Source organism: Schistocerca americana, chromosome X (assembly GCF_021461395.2).
Source record: "Schistocerca americana isolate TAMUIC-IGC-003095 chromosome X, iqSchAmer2.1, whole genome shotgun sequence".
Taxonomy (NCBI): Eukaryota; Metazoa; Arthropoda; class Insecta; order Orthoptera; family Acrididae; genus Schistocerca; species Schistocerca americana.
Window position 1 is genome coordinate 482,368,711 of NC_060130.1, and position 24,327 is coordinate 482,393,037.

Genomic DNA, 24,327 nt, shown 5'->3' on the forward strand with positions numbered 1-24,327 from the left:
ATATTCCAGAGGTAAAATAGGCCCCCATTTGGATCTCCGGGCAGGGACTACTCAGGAGGACTTCGTTATAAGGAGAAAGAAAACTGGTGTTCTATGGATCGAAGTGTGGAATGTCAGATTCCTTAATCGGGAAGGTAGGTTAGAAAATTTAAAAAAGGAAATGGATAGGTTAAAGTTAGATATAGTGGGAATTAGTGAAGTTCAGTGGCAGAAGGAACAAGACTTTTCATCAGGTGAATACAGGGTTATAAATACAAAATCAATTAGGGGTAATGCAGGAGTAGGTTTAATAATGAATAAAAAAACAGGAGTGCGGGTAAACTACTAGAAGCAGCATAGTGAACGCATTATTGTGGCCAAGATAGACACGAAGCCCAATATGCCAACTAGCTCTGCAGATGATGAAGAAATCGATGAAATGTATGATGAGATAAAAGAAATTATTCAGGTAGTGGAAATGAGCGTTTGGCGTCATTGGCCGGGAGGCCCCTCGCGGGGCAGGTCCGGCCGCCATATCGCAGGTCTTAGTACATTCGGCGCCACATTGGGTGACCTGCACGCCGGATGGGGATGAAATGATGATGAACACAACACAACACCCAGTCCCTGAGCGGAGAAAATCTCCGACCCAGCCGGGAATCGAACCCGGGCCCAGAGGACGGCAATCCGTCACGCTGACCACTCAGCTACTGGGGCGGACATTCAGGTAGTGAACGGAAACAAAGATTTAATAGTCATGGGTGACGAATTCGGCAGTACAAAAAGGGAGAGAAGGAAACATAGTAGGTGAATATGGATTGGGGGTAAGTAATGAAAGAGGAACCCATCTGGTAGAATTTTGCACAGAGCTAACACTTGGTTTCAGAATCATGAAAGATGGTTGTATACATGGAAGAACCCTGGAGATACTAAAAGGTATCAGATAGTTTATATAATGGTAAGATAGAGATTTAGGAACCAGGTTTTAAATTGTAAGACATTTCGGGGGGCAGATGTGGACTCTGACCACAATCGATTGGTTATGAACTGTAGATTAAATATGAATAAATTGCAAAAAGGTGGGAATTTAAGGAGATGGGACCTTGATAAACTGACTACACCAGAGGTAGTAGAGAGTTTCAGGGAGAGCGTAAGTGAGCAATTGACAGGAATGGGGGAAAGAAATACAGTAGAAGAAGAATGGGTAGCTCTGAGGGATGAAGTAGTGAAGGCACCAGAGGATCAAGTAGGTAAAACGATGAGGGCTAGTAGAAATCCTTGGGTAACAGAAGAAATATTGAATTTAATTGATGAAAGGAGAAAATATAAAAATGCAGTAAATGAAGGAGCCAAAAAGGAATACAAACGTCTCAAAAATGAGATCGACAGGAAGTGCAAAACTGCTAAGCAGGGATGGCTAGAGGACAAATGTAAGGATGTAGACGCTTATGTCACTAGGGGTAGGATAGATACTGCTTACAGAAAAATTAAAGAGACCTTTGGAGAAAAGAGAACCACTTGTATGAATATCAAGAGCTCAGATGGAAACCCAGTTCTAAGCAAAGAAGGGAAAGCAGAAAGGTGGAAGGAGTATATAGAGGGTCGATGCAAGGGTGATGTACTTGAGCATAATATTATGGAAATGTAAGAGAATGTAGATGAAGATGAAATGGGAGATACAATACTGTGTGAAGAGTTTGACAGAGCACTGAAAGACCTGAGTCGAAACAAGGCCCCGGGAGTAGACAACATTCCATTAGAACTACTGACAGCCCTGGGAGAGCCAGTCCTGACAAAACTCTACCATCTGGTGAGCAAGATGTATGAGACAGGTGAAATACCCTCGGACTTCAAGAAGAATATAATAATTCCAATCCCAAAGAAAGCAGGTGTTGACAGATGTGAAAATTACTGAACTATCAGTTTAATAAGTCACAGCTGCAAAATACTAATGCGAATTCTTTACAGATGAATGGAAGAACTGGTAGAAGCTGACCTCAGGGAAGATCAGCTTGGATTCCGCAGAAATGTAGGAACACGTGAGGCAATATTGACATTACGCCTTATATTAGAAGAAAGATTAAGGAAAGGCAAACGTGCTTTTCTTGCATTTGTAGACTTAGAGAAAGCTTTTGACAATGTTGACTCGAATACTCTCTTTCAAATTCTACAGGTGGCAGGGGTAAAATACAGGGAGCGAAAGACTATTTACAATTTGTACAGAAACCAGATGGCAGTTATAAGAGTCGAGGGGCCTGAAAGGGAAGCAGTGGTTGGGAAGGTAGTGAGACAGGGTTGTAGCCTCTCCCCGATGTTATTCAATCTGTATATTGAGCAAGCAGTAAAGGAAACAAAAGAAAAATTAGGAGGAGGTATTAAAATCAATGGAGAAGAAATGAAAACTTTTAGGTTGACCGATGACATTGTAATTCTGTCAGAGACAGCAAAGGACTTGGAAGAGCAGTTGAATGCAGTGGACAGTGTCTTGAAAGGAGGATATAAGATGAACATCAACAAAAGTAGAACAAGGATAATGGCCCTGAGCACTATGCGACTTAACTTATGAGGCCATCAGTCGCCTAGAACTTAGAACTAATTAAACCTAACTAACCTAAGGACACTACACACATCCATGCCCGAGGCAGGATTCAAACCTGCGACCGTAGCGGTCGTTCTGTTCCAGACTGTAGCGCCTAGAACTGCCCAGCCACTCCGGCCGGCTCAAGGATAATGGAGTGTAGTCGAATTAAGTCGGGTGATGCTGAGGGAATTAGATTAGGAATTGAGACACTTAAAGTTGTAAAGTAGTTTTGCTATTTGGGAAGCAAAATAACTGATGATGGTCAAAGTAGAGAGGATATAAAATGTAGACTGGCAATGGCAAGGAAAGCGTTTCTGAAGAACAGGAATTTGTTTAAATTGAGTATAGATTTAAGTGTCAGGAAGTCGTTTCTGAAAGTATTTGTATGGAGTGTAGCCATGTATGTAAGTGAAACATGGACGATAAATAGTTTGGACAAGAAGAGAATAGAAGCTTTCAAAATGTGATGCTACAGAAGGATGCTGAAGATTAGAAGGGTAAATCATGTAACTAATGAGGAGGTATTGAATAGAATAGGGGAGAGGAGGAGTTTGTGGCACAACTTTACAAGAAGAAGGGACCGGTTGGTAGGACATGTTCTGAGGCATCAAGGGATCACAAATTTAGCATTGGAGGGCAGCGTGGAGGGTAAAATTCGTAGATGGAGACTAAGAGATGAAAACACTAAGCAGATTCAGAAGGATGTAGGTTGCAATAAGTACCGGAAGATGAAGAAGCTTGCACAGGATAGAGTAGCATGGAGAGCTGCATCAAACCAGTCTCAGGACTGAAGACCACAACAACAACATCTTTCTGTTAGAGGTATGCAAGCTGGGGGTTTGCTTGCTCACACTTAATCAAACATGCTGTGTACAAGCAAGCATACAAAATATATACACACAGAGAATGTTGACAAAAGAGGTAGCATAGGGATACTGTTATCCTCTTGTGAACATAACTCAACATCTGTTACCTAGTGTTTATTCTCATATTCCCAGAATCTGAAGAAACTACAGTCTGATTAGTTTAAATCAATTGTTTTACCTAGGGTAGTATCCAGTTGTGTCATCATTGCGAGAAATAAGAGAAAAATATGGATCAGTTAAAGGTTCGAGATAAAAACTAGGTATCTACTGGCCTTTGCAATGATGGCTGAACTGAAAGTGATACAACATGTTACTGTTTCTTGGAGCATGATCTGCATTATTACCTCATATATACAATATGTTCTAAGAATTTCCTTGACTCATGAATCATGTCTTCTGCAACTCTCAGAGATAAGGTTCCTTATCATACATAACTTTCATCATCATGCATTTTACTTAAATACAAATCAATATCATTAATATATAGGGTATCACTTGGCTCAGGGTCTAGCAACACAGAAGACAGAGAAATCACTTTTTGCCTGGTTAGTCAATCTGAGATTCTCTAGACAGCCCCAAAAACATGCACTAACTGAAAAAATGTAAAGATCCCAGAAAGGGACACTGAAACAAAACTGAGCCAAATTTACAAAGAACTTGGCATCTCCTATGATTATGAGGTTGCATCCACATCCCCCTCAACTAGATGGATGCATTAATTGGGTTAGGAATGGTGTCTTAAAGTTGTTGTATCCTCTCCTAAGGCAAGCTTGCTCAAACTTTTGTAACTGGATTGTGTTAGAGCAGCTTAATACTTGTTCCACAGATCATGAATATGACACTTCATAATGATGAGGAACATATCAGTTTAACAAAAAGTTTCTTTACATGACACAAATTTTTTATGTATAATTACAAAAGTTCTAAGTTATATCTAAAAATTCATCTATTGAATAAAAGGAGTTGTCATCTGAAATTCTTTTAATGTGTTTTTAAATGTTAATTGGCTATCTCTCAGACTATTGATGCTATTGTGATGCCATACAAAAGCAATGAATGAAAATAAACATAGTAGGCTAATTCACTGCTAGGCTTATCATCAAAATTTGCAATTACTGTAATACCACAAGTATCTGAACTCAAATGTTTCAGCAGATCATCAATATCTTTGTTCCAATTCAATGTTAAATCAATACACATGCCCAAAAATTTTGTATATTTTGCGTTAGCTACAGATTTCTGTTCAAAGTTTGCATTTGTTAATGGTGTTCTGCCATTAACTGTACAGAACTGTATGTACTGTGTTTTACCAAAATTTAATGAAAATTTGGTTTGCATACAAGAGACACGTCAAAATTTATAATACTGTTAAAATGAGTTCTACACTAATAAACAATAGCACTAAAATGAATAATAACACTATGATGAAACAAACTGGTAGTCCATATTTGTGAAACTTCACCCACTAATAATGCTGTCTCAATAGATTACACAGCATCTTCATGTACTTCACAGTGATCACTCAGCATCTAATGCTGTACATAACCCTTGTATACCCTACCAGGCTTGGTAACAATACTAAACAAAAACAACACTAACACACTCTGGTGGTTGTTCTACCTCTACATATCTTAATCTTTGTTCCATAGATCATGAATACGACATTTTTTAATGATGTGGAACGTGTCATTTAGACATAAGTTTTCTTTACACACATATTTTTATTTTTATTTATTTATTTATTTTTTTATTTTTTTATTATTATTATTTTTTTATTTTTTATTATTATTACTTCATATCTATGAATTCGTCTATTGAGTAGAAGGAGTTGTCATTCAGAATTTCTTTTGATTTGCTATTAAATGTTGTCTTGCAATCTATCAGGCTTTTAATACTATATGGATTTGTGGTTTATTCACCTTGTGACATACATTTGCAATCCATTCGGTTTGCGTAGAAGAGACATGTCAAAATTTATAATATGGTTAAAATGAGTTCTACACTAATAAACAAGAGCACTAAAATGAATAATAACACTATAATGATATTTTTTGGGTTATATAACACATTGTATCCAGCTCAAATTTCCAGTTCATCCTGCATGAATTCAGCCACTGAGAAATAACGTGCCTCATATAGCTTTTTTTTAAGTGGATCAAAATTCATCTGCATTAACTTGTTCCTTTTTAATTTATTATAAATTTTCGTTCCCATTTATTAAGGTTACTGGTCACACTGTTTGAGGAGTATAAAATTTTCTTTCTTTTGAATTAAACCATTTGTGCAGCGTCCCACTCATACCTCAGTACTTGAGCTTATCTAGATGATAAGCCGTCAAAACTGTCAATCTGTCAAATCTGATGATAAAACTTCAAATTATAAAATTAATGAAAGCTCAATTAATAGCAACAAACCATAAAACAGCTAACAATATAAAAGTCTTAAATCTTCACTATGCTGTAATAGAATACAAAGTGACAGCAACAACTGTATGGTCTGAAGGTGGCAACTGAGCCAAAATGGATCTATCACAATAAAAACACTGAACTCCTTTAGCAGCAATTTGAATTTCATTACATAATGTCTAAGTAATACCATCAGTATTTCAGACGCATTGGATCATAAATTTATCTAGAAGAAAATGACACAATCAACAGCCTTTGAGAGATCACCAAAAAATTCCACACAGTATATAATATTTTATCAGTGAAATCATATACAGCATTTTCTGTTGAGAAGCCTTTCTGAAAACCAAACTTACATTTTGTTAGTACTTTATTTTTACAAATGTGTGAAGCTACTCTTGAAAACAATACTTAGTCAAGAATTTTGGATAAGGCTGTCAGAGACAACACTGGGCAGTAGTTCTTAGCATCAGATTTATGCTCCTTTTTATGAAATGGTTTATAAATAGCACATTTCAATCTATGAGGAAAAATGCCTTTTTGAAGTGAGCTATTACATATATGGCTGAGAATCCTACTATCTGCTTTCAACAAGCTTTTAGTACTTTGCTGGAAATGCCATCAATTACATGGAGCTTTAAATTTTGAATCTGTTTATTATCTTCCTGATTTTGGAAAGACACACAGGAAGAATTTCACTTTTATCAAATTATATAGGTATTTTCTATTCTCTATATAGTTGTGCCTTTTCTAATGAATGTCTGAACCCTATTTTCTTCACAGCATGTAGAAAATGATTATTAAAGATATTTTCTGATTCTGACTTTTTGTTAATAAACTTTTCAATCAGTTTGATGGTAGTACAGTGTGTTCCTGTGCTTTTGGTTGATGTGTTTCCTTTACAGCAATACTCCAATTTGTTTTGGTTTTATTATCAGAACTGCTAATCTCAGACATAATACATTCAATTCTGGACTTTTTAATAACTTTCCTTAATGTAGTACAATACTTTTTATACTATTTGGCAGTTTTTGGGTTGTTACTCTTTCTTGCTATTAGATAAATTTCTCTTTTCTGGTTACAGGATATTTTCATCCCTTTAGTAAGCCATGATTTTCTTACAATTGTATTTCAATGTCTTGTTAGGGAAACTATTTTCCTATATACTCATATGATGCCAGGTATAATGCTACTGTGTCTCTCAAAAACATTGGAAGTATGGAAAATCTTTGCAGATTGCCACCATACTCATTCATAATGGTAATCCGGGGTAGTTCACAACTGAGATTGTTACAGAAACACAATCTGATACTATGCATCAGCAGTCCATGTTTCCCAGTATTGTAACCATTCCAAGCACAGCCATCTGTGTTGTGGTGTTAACAGTAGAGTATGGATTGAATAGTAATTCCCAAGTCCAGCTGCTGCTAATTTTTGAACAGTACTGCAGGATGAAAATAATGTTATAGAGAATCCATTACTTGTTCTCTGATAGTAAACACAGATGTGAAGGGGTCGCAATGTGCTTTGTACACAATGCGGTAATCGTCATTTGTGGTGGTCAGATGTGGTTGACTGGAACCTTCATAATGAGCGTGCCTGTTGTCATGGTCCCATGCAGTCCAGCACTGAACAACTGTAACATATGAACACAAAGTAAATGTGGATATTACATGATTTGACCAGCTAGCCAAATGGAGACATACAATAAGGCCCCTTTCAGTCTCTGTCAGAAAGAGGAAGAGGTAGAGATGTTGAATATGAGCACTTATATGAAATACTACAGTTTCGCACCTTATAAGTGCTGTACTCTGGTGAGCTGCTTGTGAACAACATTCAGCAACTGCAGACTGCTTTGGGTTGCATGTGAGTGAGTGAAGATATTTTAACAAATTTCCTTAGGAAGAATAATTGTTGCAGGTTGGTGGTTTTCAGTTTCATTCTTGTCATAATATATAAGATACTAAAATATTTTCTAAACAGACGTGTAGGTAATAGATTAAGCTGTAAGATGGTGCATCTGTTGCCAATTTAAATTTAATTTTTGATTTTATTTGTGTTTCTGAATTCCAAGCTAGCTGAGGCACTAATACAGAATACTAGTATTTCACATTTGTGCCCCAGTATTTTATATTTGTACTGTACTGTCACGGCCTGTTTTATTTCTGGGTATTGGCTTCAGAAATGACTTCTGATTCTGGATGGGCATTACAGCCAGTCCAATAACATGGCCGTTATAATCCTCACTTACAGAAACCATGTCAATTTCATGTGTCTGTGTCCTCATGCCTCCCACTAGATGCAACCACTGTGTAGAACTTTAATGAGTCCTTTGAAAGCTTATTACTCTGAGCAGGTATGCATATGGATGAAGGAAAATGAACATCCAATAACAAACATGTACATCACTGAAATTTTTGGGAAGGCCTACATTAAGTGCCAGGCAATGGAAGTAGCTAGGGTGACAGGAATGTCATGTATGCACGTATAATTGCCTACATTGAAGGAATAATTGAGGATTTACCCAATGATCCAGTCAATGAACCATCTGCAGTGTGGTGGCTTCTAATAATGGAAGGGTTAATGGCTAAGTTGAGGCAGGAACATCTTCCTCCACATTGGAAATTACACTTTGGCAGAACTCATCCATTCCACAAATAAAGAAGAGGCCAGGCACCATGGGAGGAAAATCAGATTCTTCAGCAGTACTAACCTCATCTCCACACAAGAGGTTTCCTGAAGTATTGACAACAGCAACAAATAAACTGAAGACAAAAAAGCAGAGGCCACCAAAACCTGGGAACCAAGAATCATCTGATTCTTAGGATGATGTTTGTAGTGTGAGAGATCATTTGTCCACTATCAGTAGCATTCTGGACAACAGTGTATCCACTAATGAAGATGCTGACAGTCTCTTTTGCTCAGGTAAACTTTCACAGGACAAGGCAGGGATAAATTGGTTAATGTGTCTAATGTGGGAAATGGGGGTGCACACTGAATGTGCAAGTTATGATAGAGGACAATATTTGTGTGACTTCTGCAAGTGAAATTATTTAGTCAGGAATTTAATAACTGAAAATGGTATATTTAGGTTGTTTTTCTGTTGTGTTATTATGTTTTATAGTGTTTTCTTTGACAATGAATTATTAGATTTTCCATTATTTCTTTTCAATTTCAACATATGAAATGAATGGAGTATTACATATTTCAACCCCATAACCTGTAGAGCCAAGAATGTCTAACTTTGTGTTAATCCCAATTTAGAAATGTTCCTAACATAGTACATATCTGAAAATATAGGAAGCATTAAAATTAATCCAAAAGTATCTTCTGCAGACATTTTGTTTTCTTAAAGTGAAAAACTGAGAAATTTATGAATGAGAAACAAACTGGTAGTCCATATTTGTAAAACTTCATCCACTAATAATGTTGTCTCAATAGGTTACACAGCATCTTCATGTCCTTCACAGTGATCACTCAGAATCTAATGTTGTACATAACCTTTGTATACCCTACCAGGCCTGGTAACAGTACTAAACAAAAACAACACTAATGCACTCTCTGGTGGCTGTTCTACTTCTACATACATTAATCTTTGATCCATAGATCATGAATATGACATTTTGTAATGATGTGGAATGTGTCATTGAGACATAAGTTTTCTTTACACAACACAATTTTTTTTTTTTTTTTTTGCGGTTATTATTTCATATCTAAGAATTCATCTATTGAGTAGAAGGAGTTGTCATTCAGAATTTCTTTTAATTTGCTATTAAATGTTGTCTGGCTATCTATCAGACTTTTAATACTATTTGGAAAATGACCAAAGATTTTTGTAGCACCATAATTCACCCCTTTCTGTGCTCAAGTGATTTTTAATTCAGAATAGTGAGGATAATCCTTTCTTCTAGTGTTGTAACTATGTTCTTTGCTGTTATTTTTGAATTGGGATGGGTTATTAATGACAAATTTCATAAGTGAATATATGTATTGCAAAGGTACTGTGAATATCCCAAGCTCCTTAAATAAAAGTCTGCAAGGTGATCTTGGGTGGGCTCCAGCTATTATTCTGATTACACGCCTTTGTGCAATGAATACTTTCTCTCTTAATGACAAATTGCCCAAAATATGATGCCATATGAACACAGTGAATGAAAATAGGCATAGTAGGCTAATTTACTGATATGTTTATCACCAAAATTTGTAATAACCCTAATGGAATAAATAGCTGAACCTAACCATATCAGCAGATCATCAATGTGTTTCTTTCAATTTAATTTCTCATCAATGCACACACCCAGAAAGTTTGAGTATTCTGCATTAGCAACAGACTTCTGTTCATAGTCTATATTTATCAATGGTGTTATGCCGTTTACTGTACAGAATTGTATAAACTGTGTTTACTCAAAATTTAATGAGAGTCCATTTCCAGAGAACCAATTAATAATTTTCTGAAAGACATTATTTGCACTTTCCTCAGCTGATTCCTGCTTCTTGGGTGTGATTACTATACTTGTATCATCAGCAAAAAGAACTAGCTTTGCATCTTCATGAATACAGAGTGGCAAGTCATTAATACATGTTAAGAACAATTGGGGGCTTGTCACAGAGAACTGCAATTTACAATCATTTACATTCCTACCAATGTTGTGTAACATTTCTAAATCCCAGTGACACTAAAACTGATCAAATGCAACTAAGTACAAATTGCATTTGCTGGACATTCAGCTTGTAATAAACAAGAAAACTGGAGCTACTCAGATTTACAGAAACTTACATCTGTATAATCTGCCCCTTCATTGCAATGAATTTTTGTTTCAAGCACTGATAACAAAACAAGTAGAATTGTCAGATATTCATTGCCTGAAACACTTTTCCTGAATCTTTGAGTGACTCTAAAAATCTCATGATTATGTTGCAGTGTTTGCCATAACCATTAAATTTTTTAGAGTGGCCCTTTCTTGCAAGTATTTCTGTGACTTTATCTCACTGTTTAACTGCTAAATCTAGCATTCTAAAAAGCCAATTTCACCTTGTCTTGAGCTTTGTTTTAAATTAGTATGTTACTAATCAATGTCATCATTTTTCTTTATGGAACAAGCAACCTCTCTGGCATCATAATTTGTGAAATAAATCATTGTTGCCTCATGTTTCAAATAATTAACATAAAAAATTTGTTTGTGGACTTATTCAAAACATGTGTAAGGCATTCTTAATACTGAAATGTTTGCAGATCCCTACATGTATATAAATTAAATCTTATTAATATATGGCAATTTCTTCATAAATTAATGTTCCGATGACGTGATTATTAACAATTTCTCCAGGTTATTTCTTCTCAGAGTAGTGTGTTACCAACAGCATATTTCTGAGTGACCAGTAATACTCAACAAAGTGTACAGTAATAGATAAATTACAACCTTGTAATGTGGATCAGTCCAGATCTCTGTTGTACATGAAGGGATTCACACATTCAGGCTGGGCAATGCTAAGTATCATATTCATCTGTATTTCATTGCCCTGTCTTTCATTGTGGTGTGACACTGTTGCAAAATAAGGCAAAATGTTGGTGATGTCCACCCATCTAAATTGTGAACCAGCATCTAAAAGCTGCTGCCATAAAGTGTGAAATCCTTCAGCTGATATTAATGTGTATGGATATATATACTGCCACAGGCTTGTTTGCACTATTAGGGGCAGTGCATTTCACTGAATTTGACAACACTTCAAACCTTACTCTTAGATATATTTTATTTTCTCTGTCAGTATTATGTTACAGCATGAACAAATACTGATAATAACAGGTTGCTAAGTAATCATGACCTTCAAGTGATAATTTCCAGCATATTTCTCTTCCAAGTAAACTAGCGTATATTGTGAGTGTTTAACATGCTACTTTCTCCAACTAGTTGAAACATATATCTAGATACGACAAGCTTTTATGCTCCCATATTTCTTCTGCTTTGTCCATATCTTGCAGTGACAGTGGCTCCTTCTTCCCCTCTTACTATTTAGTCAGGTTGTACAATGACTAAGGCTAAGGACATGTATTCTGGACAAAAACTTTCTTTAAATCTCTATCCATTTATCACCAGTTAGACTATCAGTAAGTTACTTTAGGCAAGTGCCTTAGTACATCCTTTTTTAGCTGGACTGTGCTCTGTTTCTGGCAGCTTCATTCATATGTTAAGATATAACAGACAGACACTCCTCTATCCGTTTCCAATTAGAGGAACTGTAATATGCTCTTTGTTTCATGCATTATATTACTTTGTCACTTTCTCATATTTTCAAATTCCTTGATATCAGTGTATGGGATGGCCATCAGCTACGGTGCTTTGTGACATTCTTGCCTTAGAATGAAAATAAAGTTGTACTCACCAGTCGAAACCTATTGAAGTTTCTCATGATGATAGTCATTCCCATGCAAATCTTTTCATATATTCATCACTACTCCAATGATCATCCATTAGAATATGCAGACTGAATATGGTGATACAGCAGACAGTTGCATTTCACAGTTCTTTATTTTCATTTCACAGTTATATGGCCAGTTCACTATTGGTTAACTTTTGACAAGCCGCATTAATAGTTTGCAGGCAAACATCAGCATACTGCTACAATAGCTCACTGTTGAACATCTGTGAGCAGTAAATACCTAACCACACTGTTCACTATTTCTCAAATAAATTGAACAGACACTGTCATTGTTTTTACACATGGCCTATTTATGTTACACTAATTCCACTGTTAATTTAAAGCATTATTGATAGGCTAAGTGATACAGAATTCCCGGCTGAAAATCAACCATGGACTAACTGTCTCTGGACCAAAAATTGGGCCATTATATATTCTCACCATAGTAGGTACTGAAACTATACATTGTTCGATGTATAAGTTACAGAAATTACAATTAAAACATAACTCATTCAGTTAACTGAATCTATCAAAAAAATCCTTATTTTTAGCAATTCCTTCTACCACAAAGTTCTGGACAAATTAATTGATTAAATAATGAAATTAACAGCTATACAACCAATACTTTGACAAACCTGGTAATTGTTTTGGAGTTAATTAAGGCTGGCTTTCTCAACTTAAACTGAAGGAAGGCTCTTTCATAATTGTAACAGTATATAGGTCCCCTTCAGGAAACTTTCATTTATTCCTGTAAAACTTGGATGCCTTGTTATGTTATCTGTCAGCTAGGGAAAAGCAAATTATTATTTGTGGGAACTTCAATGTTGATTCACTGAAAGAGTGTAATAGGAAGAATGACCTTGATGTCTTTCTCGGTTCTTTCAATTTGTCATCTGTCATTAACTTTCCTACTCAGGTAGTAAAGTACAGCAGCACATTGATAGATAACACTTTTATAGACCAAGGTAGGTTTAAAAACATTAATTCTTGTCCTGTTGAGAATGGCCTTTCAGATCATGGTGCTCAGCTAGTTACAGTATATGACATAGCTCCACTGATTAATTCAAAATTACCCTCCAAAGTTATGCATTCAATTAATGACTCAACAATTAGAAATTTCAGAGAAAACGTTCAGCAATTAGACTGGGATGAGGTGTACAGGGAACCCGATGCTAATTTAAAATATAACTAATTTCATGATACACTTGTAACAGAATTTGAAAACTGTTTCCCCAAGAAAGTAGTTAAATCTGATTATAAGAAACCATGCAAAAACCTTGGCTTACTAAAGGAATAAAAATATCTTGTAACCTCAGAAGGGAACTGTATCTAACAACAAGAAAGAGTAATGACCCAGAAACAGCCAAATATTATAAAAACTACTGTGCTACTTTAAGAAAGGTTATTAAAAAGTCCAGAAGCATGTGCATCATGTCTGAGATTAATACCTGTGATAACAAAATCAAAACAATTTGGAATATTATTACAAGGGAGACAGGGCAACCAAGAGTACAGGATGACGGCATCACCATCAAAGCGAACGAAAACTTGATAAACAACAAGCTGGAAGTCGAAAACATTTTGAATAATCATTTTTTAAATGTTGTAGAGAAAATAGGATCTAAATGTTCATTAGAAGAAGCAAGGCAGTTAATGGAAGAGGCCTTATGCACACCATTTGATACAATTGAAATTCCACCCACCTCTCCTTCTGAAATTAGGAAGATAATAAACTCTCTCAAGAATAAAAGCACACATGGAATTGATGGCATTTCCAGCAGGATAATAAAACCTTGTTACCAAGAAATAAGTGGGATTCTTAGCCACATATGTAATAGCTCTCTGAAGAAGGGTATTTTCCCAGATAGACTGAAGTGTGCCATTGTTAAACCACTGCATAAAAAAGGGGATACGTCTGATGTCAACAACTACTGTCCAATCTCTCTTCTGACTGCCTTATCCAAAATTCTTGAAAAAGTAAGGTATTGTAGAGTAGCTTCACACTTTTGTAAAAATAAAGGTTTCACAAAGTGTCAGTTTGGTTTCCAGAAGGGTTTTTCAACGGAAAATGCTATATATACTTTCACTAATGAAATATTAAATGCTCTGAGGAACTGGAAGTCACCCGTTGGGGTTTTTTGTGATCTATCACACCCAACAGACAGGAATTAACTGATGAAATTGTAAATGATGTTTTTCAGAAAATCATTAAGTGGTTCTCTGCAAATGGGCTCTCATTAAACTTTGACAAAACATAGTATATACAGTTCCACACGGTAAATGGAATGACACCATTAATATATATAGACTTCAATCAGAAATTGGTAGCTAAGGTAGAATATTCAAAATTTCTAGGTGTATCCATTGATGAGGGGTTGAACTGGAAAAAAACACACTGAGGATCTGTTGAAACGTTTGAGTTCAGCTACTTATGCTATTAGGGTCATTGCAAATTTTGGAGATACACATCTGAGTAAATTAGCTTACCACACCTATTTTCATTCTCTGCTTTCATATGGCATCATATTCTGAAGTAACTCATCATTGAGTAAAAGAGTATTCATTGCACAAAAGTGTGTAATCAGAATAATTGCTGGAGCTCATCCAAGATCATCCTGCAGACACTTATTTAAAGAGCTAGAGAACTTCACTGTAGCCTCACAATATATATATTCACTTATGAAATTTGTTATTAACAATCTGAACGAATTCAAAATTATAGCAGTGTACATGGCTACAACACTAGGAGAAAGGATGATATTCACTACTCAAGGTTAAATCTAACTTTGGCTCAGAAGGGGGTAAATTATGCTGCCACAAAAGTCTTTGGTCACTTACCTAATAGCATCAAAAGTCTGACAGAAAAAAAAATTAAAAATATTGAGTGTCATGTAATACACTCCTGGAAATTGAAATAAGAACACCGTGAATTCATTGTCCCAGGAAGGGGAAACTTTATTGACACATTCCTGGGGTCAGATACATCACATGATCACACTGACAGAACCACAGGCACATAGACACAGGCAACAGAGCATGCACAATGTCGGCACTAGTATAGTGTATATCCACCTTTTGCAGCAATGCAGGCTGCTATTCTCCCATGGAGACAATCGTAGAGATGCTGGATGTAGTCCTGTGGAACGGCTTGCCATGCCATTTCCACCTGGCGCCTCAGTTGGACCAGCGTTCGTGCTGGACGTGCAGACCGCGTGAGACGACGCTTCATCCAGTCCCAAACATGCTCAATGGGGGACAGATCCGGAGATCTTGCTGGCCAGGGTAGTTGACTTACACCTTCTAGAGCACGTTGGGTGGCACGGGATACATGCGGACGTGCATTGTCCTGTTGGAACAGCAAGTTCCCTTGCCGGTCTAGGAATGGTAGAACGATGGGTTCGATGACGGTTTGGATGTACCGTGCACTAGTCAGTGTTCCCTCGACGATCACCAGTGGTGTACGGCCAGTGTAGGAGATCGCTCCCCACACCATGATGCCGGGTGTTGGCCCTGTGTGCCTCGGTCGTATGCAGTCCTGATTGTGGCGCTCACCTGCACGGTGCCAAACACGCATACGACCATTATTGGCACCAAGGCAGAAGCGACTCTCATCGCTGAAGACGACACGTCTCCATTCGTCCCTCCATTCACGCCTGTCGCGACACCACTGGAGGCGGGCTGCACGATGTTGGGGCGTGAGCGGAAGACGGCCTAATGGTGTGCGGGACCATAGCCCAGCTTCATGGAGACGGTTGCGAACGGTCCTCACCGATACCCCAGGAGCAACAGTGTCCCTAATTTGCTGGGAAGTGGCGGTGCGGTCCCCTATGGCACTGCGTAAGATCCTACGGTCTTGGCGTGCATCCGTGCGTCGCTGCGGTCCGGTCTCAGGTCGACGGGCACGTGCACCTTCCGCCGACCACTGGCGACAACATCGATGTACTGTGGAGACCTCACGCCCCACGTGTTGAGCAATTCGGCGGTACATCCACCCGGCCTCCCGCATGCCCACTATACGCCCTCGCTCATAGTCCGTCAACTGCACATACGGTTCACGTCCACGCTGTCGCGGCATGCTACCAGTGTTAAAGACTGCGATGGACCTCCGCATGCCACGGCAAACTGGCTGACACTGACGGCGGCGGTGCACAAATGCTGCGCAGCTAGCGCCATTCGACGGCCAACACCACGGTTCCTGGTGTGTCCGCTGTGCCGTGCGTGTGATCATTGCTTGTACAGCCCTCTCGCAGTGTCCGGAGCAAGTATGGTGGGTCTGACACACCGGTGTCAATGTGTTCTTTTTTCCATTTCCAGGAGTGTATTTTGTGTAATGTAATATCTTGTATGGACACCTTTTATTAACCTGACACGTTCCACATCATTACAAAGTGTCGTATTCATGATCTATGGGACAAGTACTAATCTAATCTAATCTCATCTAGAGCCAAATAAATGCTTTAAGAATCCTAGTAGTTCTTCTTCCAAATGTTTATAATTAGTATAGAATTTATATTTGTTTATAAGTCAACTGTAGAATCTAAGTCCCAAAACAATTACTGATTGCACCCTATAACAAAATTATTAACTAGGAATGGTCAAAATAAATTAGGAAATTAATTACATATGCAAAACTAATCACTAATTAGATCTGGTGGTATATTTCTTAAGAATGAGGGCCAACGTTTCTCTCTTTTGCAAATGCAGATTGCACTTATGTATTTTAATGGTAATTAATCAAAACCAAAAATAAAATGAATTTAAGGAGACAGTTGGGAAAATAAGAGAACCCAGCTTGCTTCAACACACTTTGTATCGTCAATCTTCAGTCACCAAGAATGTGACAGTTTATTCACAATCTTAATTATAATTGGAATCTACATTGAGAAGACTACAGTGAGTGAAACAACATGCTAGATATTGCATATTATTATCCATGGTCCATAACAACCTTGACAATAAATGACATACAGCATGACATGCAAGGGTTATGACACTGCAGCATCTCTGCATTTAGCTGGTGACTGTAAATGGCTAAAATATTCATTTGAGTACCTTGGTAGAGAGATTTTGTCTTTTGTATCATTTAAAGCACAGTAAAGTGTAGGGGAAACTGCACTCAGGCACCAAGGGACCTCACACATTACCATTTCTGTTCTCAGTTCAACACAGGAATTCCAAGTAAGACAGCCTGCAAGAATGGTTTTGTGACTGCTTTCTTAGAAATGCATGGCAATGAACATCTTGGCTGCTCCACAACACTTTCCAATCCCATAGTGTAATTTCTTATTGCATCAAGGTATTACATTTTACAGGGAGGTACTGCAACACCCATCTTACAGTTTACACATTGTGTTATCAGATAGCAATCTAATTTCCTGTCTAAATGAAGCATCAACTAGGTGATGATTTCAGCTCACTGGCACCATATCAGTCATGTGAGTAGACTTCACTCCAGTCAACCGATTTCCATAAACAGGGACCTTCTGGGAGGAATATGTCAACAGTTGTGATTAAAAAAGAATTTAAGAACAACTCCTATCAGTGTATATTTATCATTGTTTTTCAGCATATTAAATGATGTCTTATGATATATATCTTTATTCCCCCCTCCCCTTCCTTTTTTGGTGGGTTATCACTAGTGCATGTTGGCTTTGATCTGTGAAACATTGATCTTACTGTGTGCATGATCATAAAGGACGACAATTATTGTACTGTATGAAATAAAATCATCATAACTTCAGAACAGACTGTGTTAGGACGTTCAAACTGCATGGTTGACCATGGGGCTTAATGGGAATTAATATGCACTGTATGGCTTGATTTAGTGATGAAGCCCACTTTCACTTGGATGAGTTCATCAATAAGCAAAATTGACACATTTGGGGGACTGAGAATCCACATTTCATGATTGAGAAGTCTCTTCACCAGCAATGTCTGGTGTGCAATGTCCAGTCATGGAATAATTGGTGTGATATTCCTTGATGGCACAGCAACTACGTAATGGTACGTGAAGGTTTTGTAGATGATTTCATCCCCATTATCCAAAGTGACCCTGATTTTGACAAGATGTGTTTCATTCAACACAGAGCTTGACCTCATCAAAGTAGGAGAGTGTTTGATGTCCTGGAGGAGCACTTTGGTGACTGCATTCTGGTTCTGGGGTACCCAGAGGTCACTGGCATGGGCCTCAATTGGCCCACATGTTCTCCGGATCTGAACACATGTGACTCCTTTTTGTGGGGCTATCTTAAATATAGGGTGTCCATCAATAACCCTGAAACCATTGCTGAGCTGAAAACAGCCATTCAGGAGGTCATCGACAGCATCAATATACTGAAACTTCAGCAGGTCGTGCAGAACTTTGCTATTTGTCAGAGCCATATCATGCCGATGTTGGCAGGCATACTGAATATGCCATAGCCTAAATCTGAATGTCTGTGGTGATGTTTACATGTTGAATAAACTATGTGCATGCCTTATTTTGTAACTAATTTACGTTTTTTCTCATATAGTTCAATAATTGTCACCCTATACATGCACAAAAAGAGAGAGAACAGAGTACTGACAATATTTATTTTGATTCTACACTATTTTTTTTTAATTTAGGCTGTGATGGCAAATTGAACTGTCTCAACTACAAGGTCTACATTAGGTTAAAAGATGATAGTTTGTGATTTGAGGAAGCTAATGAGTGTGATATCATGAGAATAGCTGTTTTTATGGTATTTTTTTAGCACACTATATTGGATTTTGGTGTGTGGTTGATGACCACCATTTTGATGACATAATGGCTCATACAACTGGAGGGAGGGTTAATATATTCAATATTTACTGCCCTTCTACATGGTAAATGAGGCTAATGAGACATAAATCACAGCACTAGCTGTGAACTATGTTATTTAACAACTGATGTCCTTAACAAAGTCATATAAGTATTGTATATTGCAAATAGCAGAAGCTTTGTCACACATTAGGTGGTATCCTTTGTATCCTTGTATTACAGTTCTTGCCAGTGGCAGATACATATGGGGGATGTGCCCCCATCCCCCACCCCCCAGCCCCCTTGTGGGTATGCCCACTTTGCCATCCACGCTGCTCCCACCAGTCAGCCCGCACACAAGTCATTCGTTTCTTTCGTCAGTTGACTTGACTGAATGGAGTTACCAAGTAGTTGTACTTTCCTATGTAGCACATGCATCTGCATCATCATATTTTATATGTTTCTGTGTGGCACAGAACTAATACATACCTACAAGAAAAGTTGTGGCCATTCTGGTGATCTCAATACATTATTCTGTCTGGTGATTGTTCAAGAAGAGTTGTGAATATCCTACTATTCCTTATTGCTCTGTTGTTCTGTTGAACACTCACCCTGACATTGATTGTCCTATTGATAATGTAATTAATCAATTTGACAGGAAGAATAGGCACATAGAATTCATCATTTAAGGAAGAGAACCAGGATTGTAACTTTTTTATATCATAAGATGAAATTGTCTTGTAATTGTATAATCAGTTTAAATAAAACTTTCTTCAACTTTGCATGTGACTTGATTATATTTTATTATGGTAAAAGTAAAGGTAGCTCAAGTTATCTTTAGCGCCCCCTCCTTGAGGTTTTTCTGATGCACGATCAGTATACATCCTACCAGAGATTTCCCACGTATTTACAGTAAAGTTGGCAATATTTTCTCTCGCATATATTGCTGTTCTGTGTATATCTGAGCATGTTTGACACTGTCTTATATCATGGCATTTTTTATGGTCAGTGAGACAAATTTCCTGAAGTGCATTTAAGTGCATTTAAATATGTGTCAATATCCCTTTTCTGTTAGATGAACTGCTCACACTTATTCTGAGATTTACCTTTGATTTTCAGCTATGGAATGTGTACACAGAGTCTGATATTCCATTTTTATAATATTTGCAGATCTTTGTGACCATGAGGGGTATTACATATGGTGCTGTTCTCGTATGTATAAACATCTTGTCAGTCTTCTCTTGCAGATTCTAGCCAATGGAGCACCACTGTAGAAAACTGCATATTCTTCACTTTGCAGTTCATCATTGCCAACATAAGAATGTTATTAGACTTCATCTCTATACCATTTCTTCTATTTTACAATATACTTTTTCTCTCTTTGGTTTAAGTAAGAAACCTATTGTTTAAAATGCATATAAGAGTTCAGCAGCTATAAATTATGCATTGTAAATGATGAAAGCATTGATAACAGATTATTAAAATTTTCCATGAAAAAGTGAATCTCCATCAGTGATTGAGGAGTTATGATAAACTTGTAATTTGCAGAATTCACTTCATTGTCTTGTATTACACAAGGATGTTACAAAAATATTAGTTGTGGAATGTTCTGGGAGACTTTAAATAATTCAGGAGTTAATGAAACCATCCATCGTGTAGTAGAACCATTCAGTCATAAAAAGATACACAAAAAGACTGAGAACTTGCTAGCTTTTGTCAAAATCATTTAACAAACTGGGTAATATGTACACATGCACGCGTGCACATGCACGCACACACGCGCTCGAGCGCACGTGTGCACACGCCCTCACCTACACACGCTCGCGCGCCCACACACACACACACACACACACACACACACACACACACCTGTGCATCTGCATCATGCTGGCTGAAAACACAGTGGCAAGTTTGCAGTTCAGCAGGACGAGCAGGTGGCAGCAGGTGTACGGAATAGGAATGTAACACATGTGCACTGGAGCTGTTGAGATTGGGCCATGCACAATGATAAGGAGGTGAAAACGCAGACTGAGAATGGGTGGCAGGACAGAGGAGGAGAAGATTGCTGGGTGGAGGGTGTGGGTGCAGTGGCTGAGTAGATATTGAGGCCAGGAGTATTACAGGAGTGAAGGATGTGTTGCAAGGATAACTCCCATTTCTGTAGTTCAGAAAAGACAGTGCTAGGGGGAGAGATCCAAACAACGTCATTTGTGAAGAAACCAATGAAATCAAGGATGTGTTGCAAGGATAACTCCCATTTCTGTAGTTCAGAAAAGACAGTGCTAGGGGGAGAGATCCAAACAACGTCATTTGTGAAGAAACCAATGAAATCAAGTATGTAATGCTCAGTGACATGTTCTGCCACTGGACTGTCAGTTCTGTTCTATGCCACAGTTTAATAGTGACCATTCATTCTATGATGATATTTTTAGTGAACCTGGCTAGGAAGGCTTCCCCTAGAGGGCTCATAAACATGTTGTCACAGTAGGTTGCCACACTGGTGTCCATTACTGTGCATTGGAATTTTGTGCATATCTTGTCCTCATATAATAGGTGAGGTGTGTAATGAATGAGGTTATGGGTTTGGAGTCAGAAGGGAAGTGGCAGTGGTTAGGTTCAACAGCATCAAGGCCATGAGCATAAGGGGTTTGGTGTGTAAGGAGGTGTAATCAACCATTGTAAGTAGAAATCCAGTTTTTAATGTAGTGGGGATGGTTGAGGTTCAATGAAAGAAGTGATTGTGTCTTTGATATGAGACAATTGGCTGTGGACAGTTAGTTGGAGTTGTTGATTGACAAGAGCAGAGAGCCTTTCAATGGGAGGACATTGCAGCTGGTTACTATGCCCCCACTGAAAAACCTACATGACATCCTAGGCCATTCCTATGCCACTCTCATGCCCACTCCCAACCTCATGCCACAAGGACATATCCCTGCATCTCCAGCTGAGCACATCCTACTTCATTTCTCCCACAGGCTCATCCTGTCTCATTAGAGGCAGGGTCGCCTATGAAAGCATCAGTGTTGTACACCAAGCTCTGCTGCAATTTCTGCACAGCATTTTATGTTGGTATGACCACCAACATGCTGTCCATCAGAAAGAATGTCCACCATCAAACTGTGGCTAGGAACAGAGTTGACCACCATTGGCAGAAGGCCCTGCTGAGCACAATGTGCTTGACGGCAGTGGCTGCTTCACAACTCGTGCCCTCTCATTGATTCCATCTGTCACCAGTTTTTGAGAACTGCAAGGGTGGAAGTTATGCTTGCAACACCTCCTTTGTTTCCACAATTCTCCTACCCCACTAGCCCACTCTACTCACACCATCCACACAGTAATCTCCCCATCATCTGACCTGTAACCCCCTTCCAAACGACAATAACATCGTTATGTGCCACTCAATCTCAGAGGCTCAGATACCCATGTTGCATCTTGTCCTGTTAATTTGCTGCCACCCACTGCCACATTCCTATCTTGCACACTGCCTGCCTCCGTCTGAGGTGACAACTATTTCTCCCCAACCCCTCCTCCTTCTTCCTACTACACTTTCCTTGTTTTCCATCTGAGCCAGCACAAGCCCTTACCCGATACCACTTGCCGAACTGTAATCCTGACATTGTGTGTTCAGCAGACACAGTGTAGCTGCACAGTTTTGTGTGTGTGTGTGTGTGTGTGTGTGTGTTCTCCAACTCATTAAATGGTTTGTCAGAAAGCTAGAAAGTTTTCATTCTTGTTAGTGTACTTGTTGAGTATTCAATGTTTCTCCTGTATGTTGGGTGGTCTCCCTTACTCCTTAATTATTTATAATAGCAATAGTTACAGACCATTCTTCAGAGACTTCTCAAACTGATTAATCATTAATACATTAATCACTAACATCCTGATGACCAATATTTCCCTTTTCTCAGAAGATGTGGAAAATGTGATAATAATTCTAAGTCCATAAAAACTCTATTCAAAAAATTCAGGAGTTAAACGGTACTACAGAGAACAGTGAGATACATATTTAAACATCTACTAAATATCATTCTAAAGTATAATTACATAATGTCTTTTGGCTAGATTATAGTGTAAGAGTGAAATAAACAATCTTCCAATGAAATAAAAAAATCTTCCTCTTTGGAATCTCTTTGTACTCTATTGAAGAATCTCTTAAAATCAATGTATTTTGTTATAATATAATTAATATTAGCACAGTAATATCATAAAGTTCCACAGAGTTAACTCATTCTGTTGTCTTGTTTTTAAATAGAAATGAACATCTTGTAAGTTATTCTGCATTCAAGAGACTGCCAGATCCTTTGTAAAAGATGAAAATAAAATAATATAATTTCTTGTCTTAGAGAAGACTTGGTATTGCGTACAAAATACCTGTAATGCCATTTTCATTTCATATTCTAGGTATTGTTTCCCTTTTGGAAGACCAGAGGGGGCACTGAAAGCAACACTTTCACTGTTAGAAAGGGTAAGATGTAATTTAAAAACAATAATAGAAATAGAAGTAGGAATATAGTTGTTTTAAAACATGGACTAGTTTTGCAATTACATCATAAATGCCATTTATTGTTATTCATGTTGCTGTATTTGCATCGGTGTCAATATCAAAATAACTCATTTTGTGGGAATATTGTTAGCTGTCAATTAGTTATAAATCCAAATATTTGGATAAGCTAGTTTAAAAGAAATGATATATCTAATTAAATACAAACTAATTAATATAAAAAATGGTGTGTGAGAAAATAATGTACAGTATATTAAGCTATAAATAAAATGCTAGTGTAATACAAACAAATATATGTGAAACATTCGAACTACATCTTTTATTACTTCTACACTTAATCACTATTCAGATTTGAGTATTTGTCATATCTCTTTAACAGATCGGTGAATTCTCTTGGCATAAAATTTGGGCACATGAGATGTCAATCAGTCCATCACAGTGACTTGAAGTTCTTGGTTGAGGTCAATTACTATTTACAAAAGTGTTACTATTCCAGTTGATTTTTGGATAATTGGTGTCCCCTCCAATCATGACCATATAACTGGGGAACATATGTACTAGTGAGCTGATTAAGGTTTGCAGTCACATCTTGGGGTGAATCTGGTGATTGATGGAGGACTAAGTTATGAGTTTATGCTCATCCTTTGTACTAAATCCATTGAAAGCAATCTTGAATGCAACTTCAATTGATATTTCAATGTATTTGAATTTCTTGTCTTCTGTAATGAATACACTATCTCAGTTTCCCTTCAGCCTGTCTTTTTCCATCCAGTTAAACCTTTTTCTGGATCATGCTGTTGTACACAGAGAATCTGCGA

The 24,327-nt window shown here is 37.7% G+C and overlaps 1 protein-coding gene across 1 annotated transcript in view; it reads left to right on the forward strand.

The window, feature by feature from the left end:
* The window catches only part of LOC124555630 (calcium-dependent secretion activator-like), a 1,496,314-nt gene that overhangs the window by 1,098,589 nt on the left and 373,398 nt on the right, over positions 1-24,327 (forward strand). The window contains exon 22 of the mRNA XM_047129606.1: positions 23,410-23,473. Coding sequence (XP_046985562.1) covers positions 23,410-23,473 — 64 coding nt within the window. The remainder of the gene's footprint in view (positions 1-23,409; positions 23,474-24,327) is intronic.